This window comes from Rhineura floridana, chromosome 3 (assembly GCF_030035675.1).
Source record: "Rhineura floridana isolate rRhiFlo1 chromosome 3, rRhiFlo1.hap2, whole genome shotgun sequence".
Lineage (NCBI taxonomy): Eukaryota > Metazoa > Chordata > Lepidosauria > Squamata > Rhineuridae > Rhineura > Rhineura floridana.
The window spans coordinates 225,290,730-225,316,948 of record NC_084482.1 but is presented as its reverse complement, the minus strand read 5'-3'; the positions used below and the strand labels follow the sequence as shown (position 1 = coordinate 225,316,948).

The following is a 26,219-nucleotide window of genomic DNA, read 5'->3' as shown; positions in this document are numbered from 1 at the left end:
GATGTTTCTTACTCAGTCTTATCTCATACCCCCTTGTGAGTTTATAAACATTTTTAAAAAATTCTCTGTTAATGCCAATGCACAAAAAGGTCCAACATAATTATACCCATTTTGCAGGGAGCAAGACTGTGGCTAAGGATCAGTTACACCAGCCCTGCAAAGTAATGCACTATTGTGATGTGCAGTTTGCTGAAGGGATGGGCGTAGTTTAGGGTAGGAGCCAACAACAACTTTAACGTGCAGTCCACTGTTGTTATCCTGGCACATTGGCTGTGTTTTAGGGGAGATTGGGGTGTTCTGGTCTTTGAAGTTGGGGTTCCTTTTAGGGAAGGGCCATAGCTCAGTGGTGGAGCATCTGCTTTGCACGAAGAAGGTTGAGGTTCAGTCCCCAAGATCTCCAGATGAGGCTAGGAAAGAGACTTCTGCCTGACAAGACTTCTCCAGTGAATGAAGGTTGGACAGCTTTACACACATGCGCAGCCATCACCCCCACAGGGAGCGGCTCAGGGGTTACGCGCCCTGCCACCTGTGCAGCCGTGGGCAAACTGCAGAGTCCCAAGCAGCCCAGTTGCCCCCCAGCTGGCAGTTGTGGACAAGGAAGGGGCTGGCTTGTGCAGCTGTGGCAAGCTGCGCAGGCCCTAGCCAGCTGGGGAGGACTAGCCTCAGAGGGAGGCAATGGGAAACCCCCTCTGAATACCGCTTACCATGAAAGCCCTATTCAGAGGGTTGCCATAAGTCAGGATCGACTTGCAGGCAGTCCATTTCCTCATTTTCAGACACGCCCCTCTTCATCTTTGCACCCAGAGACACTTTAACAATTTCTTTTGGTTTATGAACTGAAATTGGTGGGGAGCAGGAACCTCTCCGGGCCTGTAGATTTGCTTCAGATGGTGAAGGACCCCAAACCTGCGTCTCCTCTGGGCAGGCAGGCAGGCAGTTGAGCTGCTTGGGAATTCTACCCATCCTCCCTTGCGCATGGAGGAACTTAGCTCTCTAGGAGCAAGAAGCAACCCGGGGCAGAAGCTCACTCAGGATAAATCCAAAGCCTCCCCACGGCCCCACCTGTATCTGGGGAACAGCTGTCCTCCTTCAGCTAGGCTGTAGTCAGGCAGGTGAGGCTGAGCGAGAGTGGCACATTGGCCTCGGCTGACTCTGGGGCACTTTCATGGCAGAGCAGGTATTGGACTCGGAGCCAAGGGTGCAATGTTCATAATTAAGAAATAAATAATACAAAATTCAGCTGGCTGCCTGCCGCCATTTTAAAGGCAGAGGATCTCAGATGCAGATTCTGTCTCAGTTTAAACCCCCTCCCAGCGCTGTAGTCAGGCTTTCTTGTTAGGTGGGGCAGCTACATTTCTAGGAGGGGTATGAGGGGGAGAGGTGTACAGTGCTAGCCAATCCACACACCCCACTGGAAGGATGCAGTATGTTTCTGAAAACCACTTGCCGGAAGCCTCAGGAGGGGAGAGTGTTCTGGCACTCAGGTCCTGCTTGCTGACTTTCCCCAGGTACCTGGATGGCCACTGTGAGAACAGGATGCTGGACTAGATGGGCCACTGGCCTGATCCAGCAGGCTCTTCTTATGTTCTTATGATGCGAGGGCCAGGACAGGGGAAAGACTGTGACCTCCCCCACACTCGTGCTCCATCCAGAGAGATTGTTAACTTACATGAATGAAGTTTAATCTGTTGAATTGTCATACCTCCAGGAATTATGTGCCTTCAAGTCGATTATGACTTACGGCGACCCTATGAATCAGAAATCTCCAACTGCATCTGTCATGAACTACCTTGTTCAGATCCTGTAAGTTCAGGTCTGTGGCTTCCTTTATGGAATCAATCCATCTCTTGTTTGGCCTTCCTCTTTTTCTACTCCTTTCTGTTTTTCCCAGCATTATTGACTTTTCTAGTGAATCATATCTTCTCATTATGTGTCCAAAGTATGATAACCAGAGACATTTTAAAACGTTTATAAACTCACAAGGGGGTATGAAATAAGACTAAGAAACATCATGACCTCTTGTCCTTGCTGCTAACTTTTGTGTATATTTCATTTTATCTCAAAGCATTTCTAAATATTTTAGAAATAGAAATATTTACCTTAATATTTTAAAAACTCTCTGCGCAGTGTACACTGTATGATGTCAAGGGACAGGGAGTTCCAGAGTGAGGGGGTTTGAGAGTGTTGAAGAAGCTGAGAGCAATGCCGTCAGGCGTCTAGACCAAGAGGCTAGTCTCCCTAGCAGGGACACCCAAGGTGGAATGGTCAAAGCTGAGACACCAGACTAAGATGCATCCAAATGCAGAGGAAGGCAATGGTAAACCACCTCTGAATACCTCTTACCACAAAAACCCTATGAACAGAGTATACAAAATGCAACACAAGATAGTGCTGGAAGATGAGTCCCCCAGGTCAGAAGGCACTCACCGAGCTACTGGGGAAGAACAAAGGACAAGGACAAGTAGTGCTGTGACTTACGATGCAGCTGGGTCAAAGCCAAAAGGAAGCCCAGAGGCTGATGCGCACAGATGCAAAAGGAGAGTCCGGAGTGGTACAACGCACACAATAGGAACATGGAATGTGAGAAGCATGAACAAGGGAAAGTTTTAGTGTCCCACCCTGGTTTTTTCCTGGCAGAAAGACCAGGATATAATAATAGTAATAAATTTATTTTCCTCCCAACCTGCTCCTTCCCAACACTCAAGCAAATTGCTGCATCTCAGCTCACTCACCAGATGGACCCAGTCAGTTCTTCGGCACCCACTTCAGTCCCCAGTTGTCTTTGTGCCTCTCTCGGCCACCATGAACAGCCTCAGGCAAGGTGGGGACCTTCTGGCCCTTGAGATGTTATTGGACCCCACCTCCCATCAGCCCCAGCCAGCAGAGCCAATGGGGAGGGACGATGAGAGTTGGAGCCCAATAGCATCTGCAGGGTGAAAGGTCCCCCCCCCCCAAAAAATAAAAAATCAGTGGTTGAGCATCTGCCATGCATGCAGAAGGTCCCAGGTTCAGTCCCGATTGTCATCTTCAGGAAGATATGGGAGAGAGCTCCTGCCTGGAACCCTGGGGAGCTGCTGCCAGTCAGTGTAGACAATACTGGGCTAGATGGACCAATGGATGTGACAGTATAAGGCACCTTCCTGCATTCCTAAACACGATAACCTTTGATACCCCTGTAACTTCTGTGCCAACTCAGGCCAGGAATCCTCAACCAGAGTGTTTAATACAGAGGTCTCATACTTAAAACAGGCCAAGAAAGCTCTGTAGCCATCATTATATGTTTGCCTACGCCGATTTAAACCTACTGTCCTAGGTCCGGGTGTATTATGTATGCTACGTGTAACATATGTGTTATTCACTAATAGGCAAAAAGCCTTGTGGTTTAAGAATGTACCTATAACCAAATTATATTTCTATCAAACTTTAAAAAGCTGGGAAATTGGGCAGCTATAGTGAATGCACCAGGGGAGCAGGAGACCTGAATTGGGTGTTAGAACAAATTAAACCAGAACTATCACTAGAAGCTAAAATAATGAAACTGAGGTTATCATACTTTGGACACGTCATGAGAAGTCATGAGTCACTAGAAAAGACAATCATGTTGGGAAAAACGGGAGTAGAATAAGAGGAAGGCCAGACAAGAGACGGATTGATTCCATCAAGGAAGCCACAGACCTGAACTTACAAGATCTGAACAGGGTGGTTCATGACAGATGCTCTTGGAGGTCGCTGATTCATAGCGTCACCATGGGTCGTGGTCGACTTGGAGGCACATAACAACAACAAAAATCATGCAAAAGGACATTTTTAATCTTCATTCTAAATAATTAATCACATTTATTTAAATAAAGAAATGTCATGAAATGTATTTTAAGAGTAAATGATTGCAATTTAAAGAAATGTGACATTTAAATTTTAACTGAAAATGTCCAGACTGCTGAAATATATATATATATTTTTACAAAATTCCTCGCACCATAAATCTCTGGAACAAGTTGACGTTGTCTCCTGTCTCTAGTTGAACGAAAATAAAGAACAGCAGGTTGGGGGTCATAACAGGCTGTACAGATCCCATTCAGAGTGATGTTTATTTGCTTGTGTGTCATCCACTATAAGGTTGTGCAAGGTCACAATTCTTTCAGTTTGCACTGAGTGTAGGGAGAGAGTTACAATTGCTGCCAGAAGTTTTTGCACCATGCCAGAAGTTATGGGCAACAGCTGGCAAAGACGCAGACACTGAACACACTAACCCCACTGCCAATGGCAAGTGAATCACGCACCCAAACCCAAAAGAACTTATTTTATTAAACTGGCTGAATGGTGAGGAGATATGGCCAGAAAGTGGAAGCTGATTGGAAACGGTGTTTGCCAGTAAAATAAAATGCAACAAGTACACGGAAAAATGAAACAGAATGCAAATAATGCATCCTAAGCCAAAAGATGGAACAGCTATTTTATGCCAAGATTACAACCTACTATATTGGGATTAATTAAAACTGGACTTGGAAACTTAACTCTCCCTATGTTCTCTTTGGGGTTTTTCCATGGTAGCTGTCTGTCACCTGATGGAAATAGGAATTCTGGGTCTAATGGACTTTAGTGCAGTTTCCCATTCTTGGACAAGGCGGAAGATCTGCCATGCCACAACAGATCCTCAGAGACAGCCCCTGCAAGACCAAGAGGCCTTTTAGCCATCTTAGAGTTTGCACTTTGTCTGTGTAGTCCCAGCTGAAAAACAGCTCTCTCTCTCCTACCCTTTCTCTCTCACACTTACCTATCTACCCCCTTTTTTTACCTGTAGGGGATGCCAACTCTGATGGGGTCTCAGGTTTACCACTATTTCCTACCCATGAGGCCCAGTTAAGAAGCACCAAACAATCATTCTGTATCTTAAACCTGTAACCAGGTTAAGAAAGAAACCTGTCCTTTCCACCAAGGAGCTCAAGGTTGCATACAAACATGGCCCTCCCCCTCCCAATTTTATCCTCACAACAACCCTGTGAGGTAGGTTAGGCTCACCTAGCTGTCCTAGGGTTATCTAGTGAGCTTCACGACCGAGCAAGGATTTGAACCCCAGTTGCCACACTTCCAGTCTGACTCTCTAACCAGTACACAACACTCTTTCTCAGTGTGAGGTGAAACTCATCTTCTAAAAGTTTGTTTTGGTAAAATCTAGAAACGGCCTGCTTCTCAGTACTGTTCCTTTTGTAAATGTCATTATAATATTCCACCTCCCTCGCACAGGGCTTCAGGGATAGGCTTCTCCTTGTCAACAAACAACACCCTAATTTGAAACAACAGCCCATCAGCAATGATGATCCACTCTACAGAGAAACAAAGAAAATGATTAAACCCTGTAACAAGCACAGAAGTCAACTCTGTCCCCACATCTACTCAGGCAAAAAGACTAGGGGGCCTATTATTATTATTACCATTACTACTACTACCTTCTCTTCATCATCAGGCCCCAGGGCAGGTTGCAATCTAGTAATCTTACCCACATTAAGGTTTAGTGAATTGTATCTGCCCAAATAGTATAAGCTAATATCTGACAGCAACACCCGTCTTCGTTTTATTACAAAGGCCAAACAAGCCAGTCAGTAATGAACCTTGCTTACTGTTTATGTTAGAGTCCATGTCAACAGTTTCTAGGAGCAGGGATAATGTCCCAGGAACATAATCTGAAGGTAGGGCCATGATGCAGCCACTTCATCTGATACAAAGTAATGCTTTCGCTATGACAGAAGTTCTTTCCACACTTCATACATTTTTCTTTCCTTCCCTGTGTGGGTTCTTTGGTGTGCAGTAAGATGTTACTCCAGACACTTATGTGGCTTCTCTCCTGTGTGGGTTCTTTGATGGGAGGAAAGGTTTCTACTATCACTGAAGCTCTTTCCACATTCCATGCATTCATATGGTTTCTCTCCTGTGTGGGTTCTTTGATGCAACGTAAGTTTAGAGTTCACACTAAAGCTCTTTCCACACTCTAAACATTTGTATGGTTTGTCTCCTGTGTGCATTCTTTCATGTTTAGTTAAATCTCCTCTACATCTGAAGCTTTTTCCACATTCCATACATTTATATGGCTTCTCCCCTGTGTGGATTCTTTGATGTGAAGTAAGGCTTCCACTATGCCTGAAACTGTTTCCACACTCCAGACACTTATATGGCTTCTCCCCTGTGTGGATTCTGTGATGTGAAGTAAGGTGTTCGCTCCGAATAAAACTTTTCCCACACTGTAGGCATATATATGATTTCTCTCCTGTGTGGGTTCTTTCATGTTTAGTTAAATCTCCTCTACATCTGAAGCTTTTTCCACATTCCGTACATTTATATGGCTTCTCCCCAGTGTGGATTCTTTGATGTGAAGTAAGGCTTCCACTATGAGTAAAACTCTTTCCACACTCCAGACACTTATATGGCTTCTCCCCTGTGTGGATTCTGTGATGTGAAGTAAGGTGTTCGCTCCGAATGAAACTTTTTCCACACTCTATGCATCTATACGATTTCTCTCCTGTGTGGGTTCTTTGATGCAGTCTATAGATTACACTAAAGCTCTTTCCACACTCCAAACTTTTGTGTGGTTTCTCTCCTGTGTGGGTTCTTTCATGTTTAGTTAACTGTCCTCTACTTCTGAAGTTTTTTCCACATTCCATACATTCATATGGCTTCTCCCCTGTGTGGATTCTTTGATGTAAAGTAAGGCTTCCACTACAACTGAAACTCTTTCCACATTCCATGCATACATATGGTTTCTCTCCTGTGTGGGTTCTGTGATGCAAAGTAAGTTTGCAGCTCGCACTAAAGGTCTTTCCACATTCCATACATTTATAGGGTTTTTCTCCTGTGTGAATTCTTTGATGTAAAGTAAGGTTTCCACTACGACTGAAACTCTTCCCACACTCCAGACACTTATATGGCTTCTCCCCTGTGTGGGTTCTGTGATGTGAAGTAAGGTGGTGGCTCCATCTGAAACTTTTTCCACACTCTAGGCATATATATGGTTTCACTCCTGAGTGAGTACTTTGATGGGATGTAAGGCTTCCACTACAACTGAAACTCTTTCCACATTCCATGCATACATATGGTTTCTCTCCTGTGTGGGTTCTTTGATGCAAAGTAAGTTTGCAGCTCGCACTAAAGGTTTTTCCACAATCCATACATTTATATGGTTTCTCTCCTGTGTGGGTTCTGTGATGTGCAGAAAGGTGTTGGCTCCGACTGAAACTTTTTCCACACTCTATGCATTCATATGGTTTCTCTCCTGGGTGGATTCTTTGATGTAAAGTAACCTTATTTCTCATACTGACTCTCTTTCCACATTTAATACATATATATGTTTTCTTCCCTTTATGGGTTCTTTGATATAAAGTAAGCTTACTTCTTATATGGATGGACTTTCCACACTACATTCATTCATGCAGTTTCTCCTCTGCATGCATACATTTATGGTGAGTAAGGTGGCACTTCTGACTGGAGCTTTTTCCACACTCCATGCATTCATATTGTTTCTCCTCTGTGTGGGTTCTTTGATGCAAAGTAAGGTGAGAACTCACACTGAACCTCTTTCTACATTCCATGCACTCATATGCTTTCTCCCCTCTGTAGGTTCCACAATTTTACTTTGGCTTACTTTTTAATATTTTTCCCCACACTGGACACTTTCCCTTTCTTTTCCTTTGTGATCTTCCTATGGGATCAAGAGTTCATCAATAACAGCATCCTGCAAAGTACACGATTTCGTCTTTCATTGGTTTATCCTTCTGCCTTTTAAGTCCCCTTCTATTCCCATTTTGTGCTTGCCTGTTTCCAAAGGAATCCATATAATGCTTTTTCTCCTGCCCTTCACCTGTTTGGAAAAATTAGAAAGAAAAAGAAAAACCTGTTAGGAGTTCAAGGTAAAGAGAAATGATTGGATCAGGGATCAAACACAATTACTGACTTCTGTATATTCAAATATTCAGATTATATAATGAAAATGAAATTTGGTAATGGCCCAAAGAGTAGGTGGTGAGATACAAAGGCAGTGGTGCCCCAAGACCAATGCTACACAGGCTTGTGGTGGTGTGATGTACTGGGAGGGAATCGCTCACCACTTCATACCCATTCATGTCTATATTTTACCTGCAACTTCTGAATATAGTCTAAGAAGGGCAGGTATTTAGCAATGGAACACCTGTTCCCGTTATAGCCTGTCCCTCAATGAACCCATTATCTCCCATTTAGACATCAACAATGTGGGCGAAATTGTACATTGGTTCAGGCTTTAGTGAGCCTTCCAAAATGGCTAGGCCTCAATTTGTTTAAAATAGATGGTGAAAATGCTGTGCAAGGAACTAAGGCAAAAGCTGAATGATATAACGTATCAAAATGCTTGCTTGCTTGGCATATTTTGTCAAGGGAGTCATAAAGGAAATGAGGAGGGGTAAAGAGAGATCTTTGTTTGAAAGGAAGTGAAAAAGTCAACTTGACACTGCATATTTTCTTAGGATTTAGTTACTTGTTTATGTTGACTCATAGGCATGACTGGCACTAGAGTTTCCATCAAGCCTGAAAGCAAGGAAGAGCAAAGCGGGGGTTAAGCTGCTTGCAGAGTCTTGCAGAGAGCCTTGGCACGGCAGGGCTCAAGGCCAGCACCTGGTGCTGTCAAGGCAACCGACAGAGATATAGGCTTGGCAGCCTTGGCAGCCTTCTGTGGTGGTTTGGACTTCTGTGAGTGTTTTGTGTTCTGTGAAGAAAGCAGCTCTGTGGAGGGAAAGTGAAACCGCTTGTATGCTTGTATGCCCTAATGTCCGAAGTAAAGGACTCTTAAACCAAGTTCTTTGTCTGTGGATCTCTGCACGCCTTGCTCATCAATTGTAAAGTCCTGGACACGCAATATATCCACACACACCAACAGTTTATGCCAAGTATTGGGAACTCATGCCAAAGTATGAGAATGAGTGACATATGTATTATCATGTGATAATTGTGTAATCATGTAACCTTGAACAAGTATATAAGTTGGTCTAAAACTCATGTCGGGGGGCTTGTTTTGAGAATTGTATCTCTGGACAACCTCCCAGGCAGCTGCTTGAAATAAAGCTATCTAATCAAAGCATCAATTCTGTGTCTTGAGAGTGTTGGTGGATAGGGCCTCCCAGTAATGAACTAAGCAGGGGTAAGCCCAGTTGGGCTCCTGCGACAACGAAAACGAAAATCCGGATGTGTAGGAAACTGTCCATTGACCCAACGGGGTCAGATGCAAAAGTGAAGTCCAACGGTTGCAGGCAGGGAGAAGTTCCGGAGCAGGAAAGAGGGATGAGAGGAGGCCAGGAGGATGTCATAATCCAAGGCTCTAGTCTGGGAAAAGGAGCTAAAATTTGGGCAAAGTTCACAAGAAGAGTTGCTTGGATTGAGGAGTCATCTCTGAGGCCTGGGATATAACAGGGATGGTAGTGACAGGAATTGGAGTGGGGAGGGGAGAAGGGGAGGGAATGGAGGGGAAAGGGGGAGGGAAAGGGGGAGGGGGAGGATGTGGGAAGGGGAGGGGAGGTTTGATAATCTGCATGCTTATTGAGTTTAATGGGATTTACTCCCATGCAATGTGAGTTACTCCCATTCAATCATGCTTAGGACCGGTGAAACTGAAGGTCAGACTATGCTGCAAGGTCAGTCATAGGATCACAGGTACTCTGTGAACATGGGCTGGTTTTTTTTAAAAAAAATTGAACTCTCAATTCTCTCTAAGTGTTTCATGTATTGCCATGAAAACTTAGAGGATTGTTAAGCAAGCGTTTCTGAGTACAGGACTATAACTTTTATAAGATTTTTGATTTTGCTTATGGGAAGCAGCAGAATGGCATGAGGGATATTTCAATTTAACATGGAGGAATGTGAAGAATCCATGCTGGCTACAGTATACAGCCAATAATGTTTGTTAATTGCAAAGCTGTAATTTATTCTATTTCTTTCATATATTCAGGTATCACAGGAATGTACCATTCTGCTATAACACAGAATGGTTTTGCTTTTCTCTGATAATTGTGATAGGTAGAAATTAAGCTTAGGTATATAACATAAACTTATATTCTTACATTCTATGTATTTGTCAAAGGAAAAATTAGTATAACTATTCCTTCCTTTGAGCACCTAGTGTGTCTTCTCATCCGCGAGGCTCACACATTGCTTATGCCCAGATAGCCTTGTGGTTCAGGTAATGATTAGGTACCTCCACTCTGCATCAACGCTTTAGATCTGTAATGCCTTGTAATTTAGCACTGGGGATATGTAACTGTCCCTCTAGTCAAAATGCTCAGGGAGATATTGAGATGAAAAATGAAATCAAAGGACTATCTAAAAAGGAAATGTAGCAATGAGTGACTTCAGCTAACCTCACATTGACTGGCTACATGTGTGTTCCTGTCACAACGAAGAGGTGAAATTTCTACATAAATAATGGTGCCCTAGAAGAGGTGGTCATGGAACTGACCAGAGGAACTGCCACTGGTGACCTTGTCAAGAAAACCTGTTTCTTTAGCCTGAAAATATGGCTCTGCCATGAAGAATTGTGGGTAACATCTTACTACTGGAATGCAGCCTTATGGGTAACATCTTTCTGCTGAGAAGCAGTTTTTCCTCACTAGATGAGCCCTAAGATCAGGATTAAGACACCTGCATGCACTCAAAGTCTTTAGTCTCAGCTAGCTGTGCGAGCACACCTATGAGAAGGCGGGAGAAGGCCCTGGAATATTCCACCTTCCAGGGGTCTCCTGATTGGCTATTAGGCCCCTCAGCTGTTGCTGTCAGGTCTCTTCCTATCCTAAGCTTTGTTGGCATGTCTTAATCTTAGTAATAGCCAGTTTCTTTATTTTCATCTCGTGTTTCAGTTTGCAATGGCCCTTTGCTCTTTATTGGAGATTTCTACCTGTGCCTTGTGGGTGTTCTGGGTTTCAGGATTTTCATGCTGCGCTTTCATATGCACTTATATTTTTAACAAAGTGACCTCATATTGACTGGTGGATGTGATTTGGTATGCCTTGTTGAGTGAAACCAGCATGCCTTTGGGCTATTTGCTACTGTTTAGCTGTTTTGCTCAGGGCTTCAAGAAGCGGGAGTCTGGTCTTTAGCGCTTGCCTCTTTGGAACCCTGAGGACATCCGATCAACTTAGGGTTTGGCCCAAACTGGTGGACAGAAGGGGTGGTAGCAACATGGCCTACCTGACAGGGTTGGCTTTAATTATTTACCAGCCCTGGTGAAGTTGGTGACTACAAGGTTGGTTTGGGGGTTTCAAGGATTTTGGGACACAGTGATCACGACAGACTCAGGATTAAGTGGCTCCCGGGAGAGAGAGACAGAAGTGTTGTCAAACCGACTGGGAACAGTGAGCACAGTACTATCAAATTAAGTCTTCCCCTCACTGGTATAGTGGAGAAGGCAGAAGTCTTCCCCTCACAGCAATGGGAAGAGAAGATCCAGCACAGAGAGAGAAGCTGCTGCTTCAACCTTCAGTCCTTGCCAGGCCAGAAGACGGTGACACAGGAAGGCTCAGGATGGCCAGGCAGACTTACTGGACACAGCCTTCCTCTCTGGCTCCATCCTTCCCAGGAACTAATCAGAACAATAGGACTTCATACCTTTCAGCCATACCAAAGAAGGAACAGACTGAAAGATCCGTACCCAGAGAAGGCACATTCCCATAGATCTCCATCAAGTCTTCTTTCTACTGAGCCCTTTGGCCTAGATCCAGCAGAGCCCTCTCCTCCTTGGACAGACACATGGTCACCTCCTCAAAGGACACCAAGCTGGGGGGGGGGAGGTTTAGTGTGGAGAAAAGGAAGTACTTCTTTACTCAGCACATAGTTAAACTATGGAATTTGCTCCCACAAGACACAGTAATGGCCACCAGCTTGGATGGCTTTAAAAGAAGATTAGACAAATTCATGGAAGGCAGGGCTATCAATGGCTACTAGCCGTGATGGCTGTGCTCTGCCACCCTAGTCAGAGGCAGCATGCTTCTGAAAACCAGTTGCCGGAAGCCTCAGGAGGGGAGAGTGTTCTTGCACTCGGGTCCTGCTTGCAGGCTTCCCCCAGGCACCTGGTTGGCCACTGTGAGAACAGGATGCTGGACTAGATGGACCTCTGGCCTGATCCAGCAGGCTCTTCTTATGTTCTTATGTTCTTAAGGTAACTGTATGGGTGACAGCAAAAAATATCAAAATCTCAGCAGAAACAGTAGAAAACTCTGCTACAAGGACCCCGTAAATATCACCAAGTGTAGCCTCCTTACCTACAGCCCACTGCATTTCTCCTGCTCGTGGCCTGACAGGGGGACTCAGATCGGATGTCTGAAAAGGGCCCAGAGCACAGCTGCCTTCTCCGTGTTCAACAGCGCTGCAGATTCTTGATTTGGGACTTAATTAATAGAGGGCTAGAGGGAGCAGCCTGTGACGCCCGCAAGGTGGCGCAGTGCCTTCCGGGGGGGGGCATCTGTGCCATCCCGCAGCGCCAGAGGCAAAGCTGGGGAGGCTCTTCCCATGAGCCTCGCGTCGAGGACCTCGTGGTGTCCCCAGGACCCCTCCCTAAAGGAGCCGGGGGTGCTCCCCGGGGAGCCAGTCCCGCTTCTCTCCGCCGCGCTGTAGCGTCGGCCTGGCCGTCAGCCGGGAGGAGGGCGCCCCTCGCCCCAGACGCACGTCGCGGCTCCCTGGCGAGCAGTAGCCCGGCGTCGAGGCGCCTCTCCGCGCCCAGCGCTGCCTTTCTCCTCCGTGCAAGGGAGGAGGCCTCGGTGCCCGTCCGGCATGGCGGCAACCCACCCCGGCGACCGCATGGTGGAGAGGCAGGAATCGTGCGAAGAAATGAATGAACGAAGGAATAGCGGGTGAAGCTTTTCTGGTTCACTCCAGCCTCTTCCTAAAGGCAATTTACCCCCCTCCCGCCCCCCACTCAAAGGAGGCTGCTTCTTCCACCCCTTCCCAGACTAGACAGAGCTCAGAGAGGGGAGGGCGGGAAGAGCCTGCAATCAAAAGCCTGCAATTTGGGCGGGGGTGGTGGTGGTGGTCAGTTGGACAGCAGCTGGTGGATTCTTGGTGAGGGGGACCCCTTCCTTCCTTTGGGGGGGGCTCTTTTTCTCCCGCCTCAGCCAAGCAAGGTTAGCTAGCCTGCTGCCCACGCATCTCTTGGGCGGGGAGGGTCGATCTCCAAAGGGAGAGAGATTTAAACAGGATGGTGCAATGCAAACCTGGCAGCTGTTTGGCCCCCGCACTGCAGCTGGATTACATGGATTCCCAGAGAGGAGTTTGGGGCTCTTCCTCCCCACCAAAAAAGGCAAATTAACCCCCCTTACCTCTTTGTCCTCTCCAGGCACCAGCCTGCCCTTTGCCAGGGGATCTGACCACGCGGGTTTCCCCTTCCTGGAGGGTCTCAACTGCCAGCACTCCGCCCCTCGGAATATCTCCCGCCCTTCGAGAAAGCCCCCTCCTCTTCCTCTTCCCCCCACACTTTCTTTAAGCTGCCCTCATTCACCTGAGAACCTAGCAACACTTCAGGTTCCTTTTCGAAAGCAGAGAACTTCCTTTGTTCTCAGTAACGGCTCCCTGAGCGCAGGCCACATAGCCCCTTCATCATGTCTTATTTTACCTCTTCATAGTAATAAACCTTACCTTTGTCTGTTCTTTCCACTACCAGCCTTAACTGGCCAGTTATTCTTCACTCAGCTGCAATATATATCTACCAAAGACTCTTAATAATTGCACTAGAACTCCCGGGCATCCATTGAAGCTGAATATCGGAAGATTCGGGACAGAAAAAATAAGCACTGCTTCACACAGTGCAGAGTTAAACTACACTTTCCTCCTATTGTGCACAGACAAGAGTGGACGTGCGTCCCTTCAGGATCCAGGTGAAAGGGTTGGTAAACAGAAAGCTGGAACGTAATGTCAGGAAGTTCAAATCAAAGCCACATCCAGGTGTCTGGGTGCCCTTGGGGATGGGACATCAGTGGGCCACCAAGCCCCTAAGAGAAGTTCCCTTTGCCATAGTGGAAGTTGGCAATCTCTAGGAACTCAGGAGGGGCTTTTCCTGCTGACCTCTGGCCATTCATTCATTCATTCATTTCTTTGTGCCTCTCCACCATGCGGACCCCGGGGTGGGTTGCCAACATCCCTGGCCGGGAGCAAGACCTCCTTCCTTGCACAAAGGAAAAAGGCAGTGCTGCGCATTACGAGGCATTACAGATGGATGCTGTGGATGGAGTTCGCTTTGTGGAGAAGTGGAGGGGCGGCGGCGAACTGCTCTAGGGCTCCCCGTGTTCGAAAAGGAACCAGAAGTGTGGCAGGTGAGTGGGAGAGTAGAGGAAAGGTCCTAGAAAGGCAGGAGGTTTTTTTAAAAAGTGAGGGGAGAGGCTTCAGGAGTCGCCCCTCCCTTTGGATTGCATGGCAGGAAATCGGCCAGGTGAGATTCCCTGTGGAAGGTTTGTTGTTGTTATGTGCCCTCACATCGATTACGACTTATGGCGACCCTATGCATCAGTGACTTCCATGAGCATCTGTCATGAACTCCCCTGTTCATATCTTGTCAGTTCAGGTCTGTGGCTTCCTTGATGGAATCAATCCATCTCTTATTTGGCCTTCCTCTCTTTCTACTCCCTTCTGTTTTTCCCAGCATTATTGTGTTTTCTAGAGAATCATGACTTCTCATGATGTGTCCAAACTATAATAAGCTCAATTTCATCCTTTTAGCTTCTAGTGACAGTTCTGGTTTAATTTGTTCTCACACCCAATTATTTGTCTTTTTCGCAGTCCATGTTATGCACAAAGCTCTCCTCCAACACCACATTTCAAACGAGTTGATTTTTCTCTTCGCTTTTTTTCACTGTCCAACTTTCACATCCATACATAGAGATTCGGAATACCACGGTTTGAATGATCCTGACTTTGGTGTTCAGTGATACATCTTTGCATTTGAGGACCTTTTCTAGTTCTCTCATAGCTGTCCTCCCCAGTCCTAGCCTTCTTCTGATTTCTTGTCTCCATTTTGGTAAATGACTGTGCCGAGGTTATTGATAATCCTTGGCAAGTTCAATGTCTTCATTGTCAACTTTAAAGTTCCATAAATCTTCTGTTGTCATTACTTTAGTCTTTCTGACATTCAGCTGTAGTCCTGCTTTTGTGCTTTCCTCTTTAACTTTCATAAGCATTCGTTTCAAATCATTACTGGTTTCTGCTAGTAGTATGGTATTGTCTGCATATCTTAAATTATTGATATTTCTCCCTCCAATTTTCACACCTCCTTCATCTTGGTGCAATCCCGCTTTCCGTATGATATGTTCTGCATACACATTAAACAAATAGAGTGATAAAATACACCCTGGTCTCTCCATATTCCGTTTTGACAGTAGCCTCTTGTCCAGAGTATACGTTGTGCATCAGGATAATCAGATGCTGTGGCACCACCATTTCTTTTAAATCATTCCATAGTTTTTCATGATCTACACAGTCAAAGGCTTTGTGGTAATCTATAAAGCACAGGGTGATTTTCTTCTGAAATTCCTTGCTCCGTTCCATTATCCAACGTATGTTTGCGATATGATCTCTGGTGCCTCTTCCCTTTCTAAATCCAGCTTGGACATCTGGCATTTCTTGCTCCATATATGGTAAGATCCTTTGTTGTAGAATCTTGAGCATTACTTTACTTGCATGGGATATTAAGGCTATAGTTCCAGGACTCATGAAGTAGACCTTACTGCTCCATCAGGATCCCATGGTGTGCAGAAGCCCCCACTCTGGAGTCGGCTGCAGGGCAGAGGAGTGGAAGAGATGATGGGGGTCCCCTCCACATTGGACTTGGGGGTCCTCCTTGGGGGTGTGGTGCTGGTCTCCTCTCCGGAGGTGCTGGGTGTGGAGCAGCCTCCAGGTGATCAGAGATCCAAGTTGGGGGGGAAGTAAGAGAACAGTACTTTGAGAGACCCCCCCAAACATCAGTGGGGCAGCAGCAAAGGGGCTTCTGATTGGGCTGGCCAAGGAGAAGGGGTTAGCATCCTCCCCCTACTCAGAAACAGCAGCTTGGGCTTTTTTGGGGTGGGAAGAAGAGTTATTTCTTTGTTTACTTATTTATTGCAATTAATTTATATCCCACCAGCCTGGATATAATTCCTTCCAAGGTCTTACAAGTGACAATCAATGACATTTTTCAAAAACACAATACTAACATCTTTATAAAAAGGCATCAGGACAGCTGATGGGGACAGCCCTGAGTTTTAGTGGGGGGTTGGAATTAAAGCAGGCCTGAGGGGGTCTTCACTGGCTTCCCTCTCGGTCTCAGCAGATTATTATTATTAAACTTCTCGTCCTCCTTTCATTGCCAGGTGATCTCAGGGTGAATAAAAACAAATGCTCCATAACAGTTATTAACTGTTATTAACTTAGAATGTTCCCCCCCTTTACCCAGGAGCTGCTCTAAAGGACAGAGGAGGGGGGTCCCTTTTATTCTTTCACTCTGGGAAGGGACCTCAAGCGTCATCTAGTCTATCCCTGAGTTGGGGTGATGAATCCATCTCTGGGGGTGGGTGAGGGGAGCATCCAGCCTCTGCTTACAAGCCTCTACAGGAAGGGGAGACTGCCACTTTCTGAAGCAGCCATACTACACATTTCAACCAGGATCCCCCCTTTCAACAACATTTGTGGCTTCCCTGAACCAGAATCCTGGGAGCCGTAGTTTGTGATGGGTGCTGGGAGTTGTTAAGGAATGACCCCTCTTCCCCTCCCAGAGCTACAATTCCCAGAGCTCCTTGTTTGGGTTCCTTCTGGAATACAAACAAAAGACCCCAAACTGGAGTTGCTGTTGCCCCACTTCCAACAGGTTTAACAATCCATCCCTCTTCCCAAGGAGCTAGAGAGAGTGAGGGTCCTCCAGCCAGCTAGGCTTGCCTACCTTTACCTGTGCTGTTCTCTGCCTGACTTCTTCCATTGCAAACTGATATGCTCAGGGAAGCTGATCTGCCCCTCCTTTGTCTTCTTCTTTGACTGTCCAAGAGAGAGAAGACATCTCTGTCTCTGCTGTCTCTCTCCTGAGCCATGAGGGCAACTACCAAACCTGGGTGTTGCTACTCCAACTTAGTTAGCTAGTTAGAACTACGGAATGCCTTTCCTATCAACTATGTATTTCTATAAATAAAGTAGCCTTTCTTGTTTTAAGTCTCAGTGATCCATAAACCTTCTTTATACTTTTTACCTAAGAAGACTGTCTGTTGTTTATTTATCTAGAGTGCGCAAGAGGAAGGTGGGCCTGGCTATTCTCAATTCAGCTCCTGCGTCTACACTTTGCTAAGAAATAGGAATACAAACTGTTCCTATTTCACTGAAACCAAACAGATGGTGCCAGTGATGATGCCCAGAATTCCAATGGCCAAGCCCAGGGCACAGAGCACATTCTCCATTGTCTTAGGGATGGGAGATGGAGCCTTGAAATCTGGGGGTGGGTGGGGGTGCGAAGAGACAGGAAAGGGGGAAGGATGGGCTCTGTGCATCTCCCCACCACTTGATCCCCAGCTGAGGGGGGGTTGTCCCACCAATCCCAAAGCTCCATTCTTTACTCAAGTGCCTGTTGGTGTTTGCGGATGTTTGCATGATCAGCGCAGCTTACATTAGAGATTGAGACGGTCAAGAAACTCCAGAGGCAAGAGATAGTTTAAGAGTCCTTTACTTGGACATTAAGGCATGAACGCTTACAGGCTACAAGACAAACGGTTTCACTTTTCCCTCACGACACCTCCTTCTCCACACAGAATCAAAACCCCCACAGCTAGGCTGGCAGAAGCGCTCCAGCCTATATCTCGATCTGTTGTCTTGACAGCAGGTGCTGGCCTTGAGGCTGTGCCAGGCCTCTTGCCAAGGCTCTCCAAGGACCTTCAAGAAACTTAACTCCTGCTAATGAACATCCTTGTTCCAGGCTTTCAGGCTTGATGAAAATAACCAGAGGTAGTATTGCCTATGGGTCAACAGTGCCTGCCAAAGAAAGGCATCCCAAAAGCTACCCATAAGCAAATCCCATGTTTAATTTTTTTAAAACAAAAAAATTACAAGTTTCTAAGCCTTAAGATACACTTGGAAAATTCAAAAGAGAGGCACCATCTACCTCCTGAAACCCCAGAAGGGGGCTGAGCACCTTACTGTGCCCCACAGCTGGCAGGAAAAGTGCAAGTGTTCTTAATCTCCATATATTATGCCAGATCTTCTCCATCCTCCCCTCAGCCCCAGTGCTCCACTTGGCAGATGTAGAAGTTCCTCTGCTCCAGGACAAAGGGGAGGTAGGAGAACTTGCAGAAGGTTTGTCCACGCTAGGGTAGAAGCCCATCTCCTCCACGCCCTGTGAGACCACCTGGTGGTTTTTCAGCCAGGTGATGTTCAGCACTGGGGGAGAAAAGTGGTCCACAAAGCAGATGAGGATGTTGGGGTCCCCCAGTTCCATGAGGTCTTCCGGGTACACGGTTGCCAAAGGAGCCACTGAGGAAGGAGAGGGACAAGGCCAGGGATCAATCCTCTGTGTCCACCAGAGGCTCATTCCTTCCTGGGCAGCCCCTGTGTGACCTCAGCAGTCCCTGGTCACAAGTTGCATCCCCTCCGAGGCCTGCCATTCCTGGTCCTCAATGCCTCTCCCAGGAAGCCACACTGTGTTCCCAGGGCGAGCAGCTTCAGCTGAGCCAGAGGGGAGGCTCTGAGACTCTTTGAGATGGCCACCACCTTCCCCAACCCTTTGGGCATGAGACTGGAGTCAGATCCATATAGCTGAAAGGCACCTCAGAGGTCATCTAGTCCAATCCCCTGCTGAAGTAGGAAGCCCTCTCCTGCAGCATCCCAGGATATTCCCTTTCTGTGAGGATCTGGGGGGCTCCTTTCCTGTTAAGTGTGAGAACTTTTGTGCTTGTCCTATCAAATGCAGCAGTGTCCCTCTCTCTGTGGGGCAGGCTTCCTTCCCTTTCAGTCTCTCCATGTGAGACAGGTTGGACTCCCTGGCCATACAGGGCCCTTCAAACTCTGCTGTTCTATGATCCTAGGAATGGGTTGCTTCCCTCAGGCAGGATTCCTGGGGCAGCGGAAGAGGCTGAAGGGTTTTGTCACCAAAGCCATGAGGAACTCCCACCCCACCTGCCTGGGTCATCCACTCCATCCTGTTGGAAATGGGGCAGGAGCCACTCCTATTTGGGTTCTTGTGTGTGTGTTCCAGGAGAAAGATAGAGTGAGGGTCCTCCAGCTGGCTAGACTTGCCTACCTTTACATGTGCTCTTCTCTACCTAACTTCCTTCTGTTGTAAACTGATATGCTGCATTGCCTTTCCTATCTACTGCGTATTTCTATAAATGAAGTAGCTTTTCTTATTTTACTAAATCTTAAGTCTCAGTGATCTAAATGCAGGGTAAAAACCTGCTTCTAAGGTAAATGCACAAACCACTGAGTTACTCTGCGTATGCATAGCACACACACACCTTTGCACCATTCTGGGCATGGGTGCGCTTGCTGTCTATGTCTGCCATTGTACTTCCGACCTTACTGTACACCTGTGAAACATAGACCATCTATAAATGCCACTCCCAGCTTCTTCAAAGATTCCACCAACTCTGCCTCTGGAAAATTATGCCAATTACTGGGGAAGACAGACAGACTAATGTTAGCGTTTTGGAAGAAGCAGAGACTACCAATGTTGAAACAATAATCCTTCAACATCAACTTAGCTGGACTGACCATGCTGTTGGAGTACCTGATCACCATCTTCCAAAGCTGCTAGTTTACTCCCAATTTAAGGATGGAAAACGGAATATTGGCAGACAGCAAAAGAGGTTTAAAGATGCTCTTAAAGCTAATCTACAAATGTAACATGAGCATTGAGTCCTGGGAAGCTTTGCCCATGAGTGTCCCAATTGGAGGTAGGCTATTATCAAAGGTGCATGGTGCTGGACTATTTGCTCGCTACGGATGGAGGGACTAGCACCATCATTGGGAGCAAATGTTGTTCCTACATAAACAGTTCAGCTGGAGAGATTGAATCTCCTGCCAACTTCATAATATATCATGTTAAGCAAATTGCAGAAGGACCTTATGTTGACCAGAGTAGTGATTTTGATTGGTGGGGATGGCTACCGAATCCACGTGGATGGCTAGGAGGCCTAGTAAAAAATCTGCTAAAATAAGTTATAATGGGATTATGCTTGTTTATGCTCATATATGTAATAGTCCAGTTGGTTTTGTGGTGTATTAGACACTGTGTGACAAAGACTACTAACTCCATCACAAAAACTGATGTTTGAATGATGTACATGGAGGTAACAATGGCAGAGGGGGAGGATGTAGAGGAAGTAGATAAAGTAATACATGAAACTTCATTAATTGAATATTCGATTTGGCAGCTAGAAACTGCCAGGGGGGGGAATATGATGGGGAAAAACTGGATAACTGAGAGGGCCATTGTAGTTTCTGCAGCCACATTGGCCTCAGCATCCATTTTGGGTGCTCACCCATCTCTGGAAAAGCCAAAACCTCTCTGCCTCTGTAAAGGAAAAACTGACAGGCCATCAAAATAGCAGGTGAAGGGAAGTGGAACACTCTGTGGTTAAGCTAAAAGAAGAAGATTGTTGGGGGTCTGAAACTCCCTTAAAAATCATGTTGGTAGCCTGGCTTCCCCCTATGAATCCTCATCTCTTCCCTTGTATGGATGCTTTGATGTGCCTGAAGGTAGCCATTCTGAGGAAAGGTCTTTCAACACTACAAGCATGTATAAGGTTTGTCTCCTGTATGAGTCCTGTGATGCAAAGTAAGGGCGCTACTCTGACTGAAGCTCTTTCCACACTCCAAGCATTTATAAGGTTTGTCTCCTGTGTGAGTTCTTTGATGCGAAGTAAGGGTGCTACTCTGACTAAAGCTCTTTCCACACTCAAAGCATTTATAAGGTTTCTCCCCTGTATGAGTTCTGTAATGCAAAGTAAGGTGGCCTCTCCAGCTGAAGCTCTTTCCACACTCCAAGCACTGATAAGGTTTGTCCCCTATGTGAATTCTTTGATGCACCTTAAGGGTGCTACTCCGACTGAAGCTCTTTCCACACTCCAAGCATTTGTAAGGTTTGTCCCCTGTGTGAGTTCTTTGATGCACTGTGATGGCACTACTCCACCTGAAGCTTTTTCCACACTCGAAGCATTTATAAGGTTTGTTCCCTGTATGAGTTCTATAATGCGAAGTAAGGTGGCTACTCTGACTGAAGCTCTTTCCACACTCCAAGCATGTATAAGATTTGTCCCGTATATGAGTTCTGTGATGCAAACTAAGGGTGCAACTCCAAGTGAAGCTCTTTCCACACTCCAAACATTTATAAGGTTTGTCTCCTGTATGACATCTTTGATGCAAAGTAAGGGTGCCACTCCGACTGAAGTTCTTTCCACACTCCAAGCATTCATAAGTTTTGTCTCTCGTATGAGTTCTACAATGCAAAATAAGATGGTTACTCTGACTGAAGCTCTTTCCACACTCCAAGCATTTATAAGGTTTGTCCCCTGTGTGAATCTCTCTCTCCTCTTGTCTCTTTGCTCTGTCTTGACTCCTCAGTTTCTGCTCCTGCACCTTCTCCCCATTTTTTGCCAGTGAGACTTCAGATGGTTCTCCCTCAGCCTTGACACCCCAGATGTATCCTGATGGAATGAAAAGGAAAGGTGATAAAATACTGCAGAGAAATTCTGTGAATATATTATGATTTGTACTTTGAAACTTATTTCTGGGAGCTCTGTTGATATCAGAGTTTAACTTTCAAAGCTCTAGGCCTTGTTTGGAGTTATTTTAGCAGTAGGTGCTTGGTAACCAGTTGTGAAAAGAAACACAGAGAGAGAGAATTGTAACAAATGTCTGCTCTCTTGTTCCTCCATTGAAGGTGAACAGCCCAGTACTTATGCACAGCTGGAATTTACAAACCTAGGATGGATCCTGTCTGAAGGAAACATGGCCCTTTCTACTGCCCAGAGGGCAGCTCGCATCCCTCCCTCCCTCCCCAAATGTTAGCCCCCTGTTACCTGCAACACAAGATAATGCTGGAAGATGAGACCCCCAGGACAGATGGCACTCTGTGAGCTACTGGGGAAGAACAACGGACAAGTACAAGTAGCACTGTGACTAATGACGCAGCTGGGTCAAAGCCGAAAGGGAGCCCAGAGGCTGATGCGCACAGATGCGAAAGGAGAGTCCGGAGTTCTACGATGCACACAATAGGAACATGGAATGTGAGAAGCATGAACAAGGGAAAGTTAGAAATTGTCAAACAAGAAATGAAACGCATCAACATTACAATACTTGGCGTGAGTGAATTAAAATGGACTGGAATGGGACATTTTCAGGCACCTACAAAATATTTTATGTAGGAAATGATAAATTAAGAAGAAACGGGGTTGCTCTAATAGTGAGAAGTGACGTAGCAGGAGCAATTAGGAGCTACAATGCAAGGTCTGAGTGAGTTATATCAATGAGATTTAATGGGAAACCTATCAACATAACCATCCTCAGTCTATGCTCCAACGGCAAACACAGAAGAAGAGGAAATTGAGAGATTTTACGCAGAAGTACAGGAAGAAATTAAAGGGAAATTTAGACCAAGAGTAGGGATGTTGAATAATCAACAGGGGAACACACTGAGTGACCAAAATAAAACAAAAGGAAGATGGAAGCAATACACTGAAGAACTTTATAAAAGGGATGGAAGGGTGACAGATTCATTCACGGAGGAACCGTATGATAAAAAACCAGAAATGTCAGAATGTGAGGTGAAAGCTGCTCTTAAATACTTGGAAGAAACAATCACCAGGAACAGATGGCATACCAAGAGAGTTGCTACAAGCTACTCAGACTGAATCTGTCGAAATTTTGACAAAACTTTGTCAACAACTATGGAAAAGAAAACAAGGGCCCAGAGTGGAAGCGTTTAATATACATCAAAGAAAGGGGATTAAAGTAAAGGCTCTTAGCATATATGGAGCGAGAAGTGCCAGATGTCCAAGCTGGTTTTAGAACGGGAAGAGGTACCACAGATCATATCGCTAACATACGTTGGATAATGGAATGGACCAAGGAATTTCAGAAGGAAATCACACTGTGCTTTTTAGATTATAGCAAAGCCTTTGCCTGTGTAGATTATGAAAAACGATGGAATGCTTTAAAAGAAATGGGGTACCAAAGCGTCTGATTGTCCTGAATAAATGAACAGTTCTCCCAATCGAGGGATGTAAGAAGTGCCCCCCCGCCAATCATCAGGATTAGGACCTGTGCTTTTAAACTTGTTTCAAAATGACATGGATTTGAGGTGAGAAGACAGGTAACCAACTTTACTGTTGATGTCAAGTTCAGAATTAATGATCAAATTGAGAGTATCCCAAGGTATCACCAAGAGAGACAATTTCTATGAAACTTGGTATCCATTTATACTCTATGTGAATCAAAAGGACATTACACTTGAATCTGGAATGCCTAACATTGTTTGTGTGTTTACTTTGTCTTTTTTGTTTTAGTATTTATAAGACAATGATAGGTGCTTTAAAAACTCATATTTATATATGAATGTGTCCTATATTTGTTTTTTAACTTTATGGTAAGAATTTTCTGATCTCTATTATATATGGGCTTTAAATTCAATATTCTGCAGCAAATGGGAGGGGGTTTCAGGTTTGTTCTGGTTATATAATTTTTCTTTTTATGTCAAGCAGTACTCGTGTTTGGAGGCTGTAATTAATGTCTCATTCTGTATCAAAAAAGTGAATAAAATAATTTTTTTAAAAAAAGTAAAATAAAGAGGGATTGTGAGGAACTAAAAAAGGAACTCTCCAAGCGGGCTTGTGTATTAAAGAGGAGATGCAATTAAATGTAAGCAAGCATAAGTGACGCATAGAAGTAAAAAATCCGAACAGCCCTTGTGGTCATAGAGGATGCCTCAGTTAAGATACTGATGTTATAGCTACGGAATTGGTGGATTCCATGTGAGGGATCATTAAGACACAGATTGAAAAGAAAACTGCCAATATCATAAAGACATAAAGATGTGATCCTACTTGGAATGCTGTCTGCAGTTCTGGTTGCCTGACCGCAAAAATAGCATTCTAGAGGTGGAAGAGGTAGAGAAATGGGCAACCAAAATGCTCAAGGGTGGCAACATTTGGGGATTTTTGCTGTAGAAAAAAAGCTTAGAGGAGACATGATAGAAGTCTATGATCACACCAGACTTTTAAACCACATTCAACACAAATGTAAAGACATGGCTTCCCCCAACGAATCTTGGAGAATAGTTTTTCCTCACTGCGCTACATTCCCAGCACCCTTCATAAACTACAACTCCCAGGACTCTTGGGAGGAAGCCATATGCTTTCAATGTACACTGTGGATATGCCATAAAGGTGTGTGGTGTGGAGAAACTGGATAATACCCTCTGATTTAGTAGGGAACTTACACCTGGCGTGTAGGAAGAGGAAGGGAAGTACCTTCCACCAATTTGCACCCGTTGCACGAAAAATGTCACTCGCTAAACAGTTTAGCGCACTGTTGTCTCCTTAGCTCTCTTCCGACTCTGAGGCGCTTCTATCTCCAAGCTGAAGGCCACGAAATTTATCATGAGAGCCACAGATGTTCCGAGGGATGCTTCGCTGCCGCCCACCACAGCCAGCCCAGCTCAGGGGCAACCCCGCTCGCCAACATCACTGCGCATGAAGAGAGACTCCGCGCTCCCACGCTGCATTTCTGGCCGAGAGGCGGGGCAGGAAAGGGACGTCCCTCGGTTGCGCTCTTTCCTTCGGCTCCATTGTCGTTTGATAACCCTTAAAGAGCAAAGTGGCTGGAGCGCCTCGGCTGCTTCGGTGATGGGGAGATGCAGGACTCCTGGGTTCTCAGCTGACCAGGGACAGGAATTGAGAATAACCAGTCCCACCTTCCTCTTAGGCACACTAGTTAAATAAACAACAGACAGTCTTCTTGGGTAAAACGTATAAAGAAAGTTTACTCACAACCTTTCATATGTTCAGGAAACATAGGCTCTAAGCTTAGATAGGAAGTTACTTTGCTTGAAATGCTTTGGCTGCATTAGACGCCTTTGCAAGGGATGTGATTCACCAATATTTTGATCCCCCAGATTTTTGTTGTCATTGCGCATGCTCGCTCTTTCTCCCCTTTCATATGTATTTCTTATTGGAAGTGGGGCAAGAGCAACTCCTGTTTGGGTTCTTTCTTCCTTCTTCCAGAATGAAGAGACAGTTTGGGTCCTCCAGCTGGCTAGGCTTGCCTACTGTTACATGTGCTGTTCTCTACCTAACTTCCTTCCGTTGTAAACTGATAGGCTGCATTGTGTAGACTACTGAGAATGACTATGAGTCTGGTTTTCCAGAAAGACAGAAATGAAACAAATAAGAATGGGTTAAGCTGTGTTTAGCATTGCCAAGGTCAGCTCTCAGCGGACTGCAGCTAGGAAAGTGCAGTAAAAGATATAAAAGCCTTGAAACTGAAAGTACAAGGTGTGGGGGTGTTTTTGAATGTTAGGAGAGCTAGGAAAGCATTCATGTGTGTAAGAAAATCCTGTCAGTAAAGACTCTTAAAACTTAAACTGGTATGTGTCTGTGAAGCTTATCTTTCCGTTGGTTCATTGCATCTGGGCACAACTGGGCATACTGGGAACACACTAATGACACGCTATATCACCGCTACAACAGGGGTTATGGGCCCAGCCTAGAGGCCCAGCCTAGCTGCCCAGCTTACCAGCCTAGAGGCACAGCAGCAGACTAGCGGAGCAGGCTACCCAGGTCAGAGGCAGCTGACAGACCAGCCTAGAAGCCCAAGCAACCCAGCCTGGAGACACAGCAGCAGACAGCTGAGGAAGAGTGCTTGATCGTGAAAGGAATAGCTGGAGAAGTGGCTGCAGGGATGGCAGTTTCACTTTCAGCAGGGATGCCTTTGGAGAGGCTTACCGAAAGGAACTATTCCAGTTGGAGGTTAAGAATGCAAGCATTTCTTATAAAGGAAGATTTATGGCAGGTGATTGAAGCCGACCCACCACCGGTGCCACAGCAAGCATGGATTCGCATGGATGAAAAGGTGAGAGCATTTATCATTTTGGCTTTAGATGACTCACAATTGCTGAATGTACAGGAGAAGCCAACAGCAAAGCTGATGTGGACTGCTTTGAACAAAGTTCATGTGCGGAAAACAGCCAGTAGCAAAATTCACTTAGCACGTAAACTGTA

At 45.6% G+C, this 26,219-nt stretch overlaps 2 protein-coding genes across 2 annotated transcripts; both read right to left on the bottom strand.

Annotated features, from left to right (window-relative positions):
* Nucleotides 1-3,882: 3,882 nt before the first annotated feature.
* Nucleotides 3,883-13,428, bottom strand: LOC133382450 (zinc finger protein 420-like). The gene is made up of 2 exons (XM_061622173.1): nt 13,323-13,428; nt 3,883-7,849 (listed from the first exon to the last, which is right to left on the bottom strand). Exon 2 carries the CDS (start codon nt 7,302-7,304, stop codon nt 5,814-5,816), a length of 1,491 nt encoding a protein of 496 aa, XP_061478157.1. The 5' UTR covers nt 7,305-7,849; nt 13,323-13,428; the 3' UTR covers nt 3,883-5,813.
* A 7,089-nt stretch (nt 13,429-20,517) lies between these two features.
* On the bottom strand, nt 20,518-24,788 carry LOC133379069 (zinc finger protein 239-like). The gene is made up of 2 exons (XM_061613679.1): nt 24,688-24,788; nt 20,518-21,643 (listed from the first exon to the last, which is right to left on the bottom strand). Exons 1-2 carry the CDS (start codon nt 24,786-24,788, stop codon nt 20,731-20,733), a joined length of 1,014 nt encoding a protein of 337 aa, XP_061469663.1. The 3' UTR covers nt 20,518-20,730.
* Nucleotides 24,789-26,219: the final 1,431 nt, after the last annotated feature.

Coding starts and splice junctions, on each gene's coding strand:
- LOC133379069 (XM_061613679.1), bottom strand. CDS start 24,788: ATGGAGCCGAAGGAAAGAGCGCAACCGAGGGACGTCCCTTTCCTGCCC. Junction 21,644..24,687: donor GGAGTCTCTCTTCATGCGCA/GTGATGTTGGCG, acceptor TCCATCAGGATA/CATCTGGGGTGTCAAGGCTG.
- LOC133382450 (XM_061622173.1), bottom strand. CDS start 7,304: ATGAGAAATAAGGTTACTTTACATCAAAGAATCCACCCAGGAGAGAAA.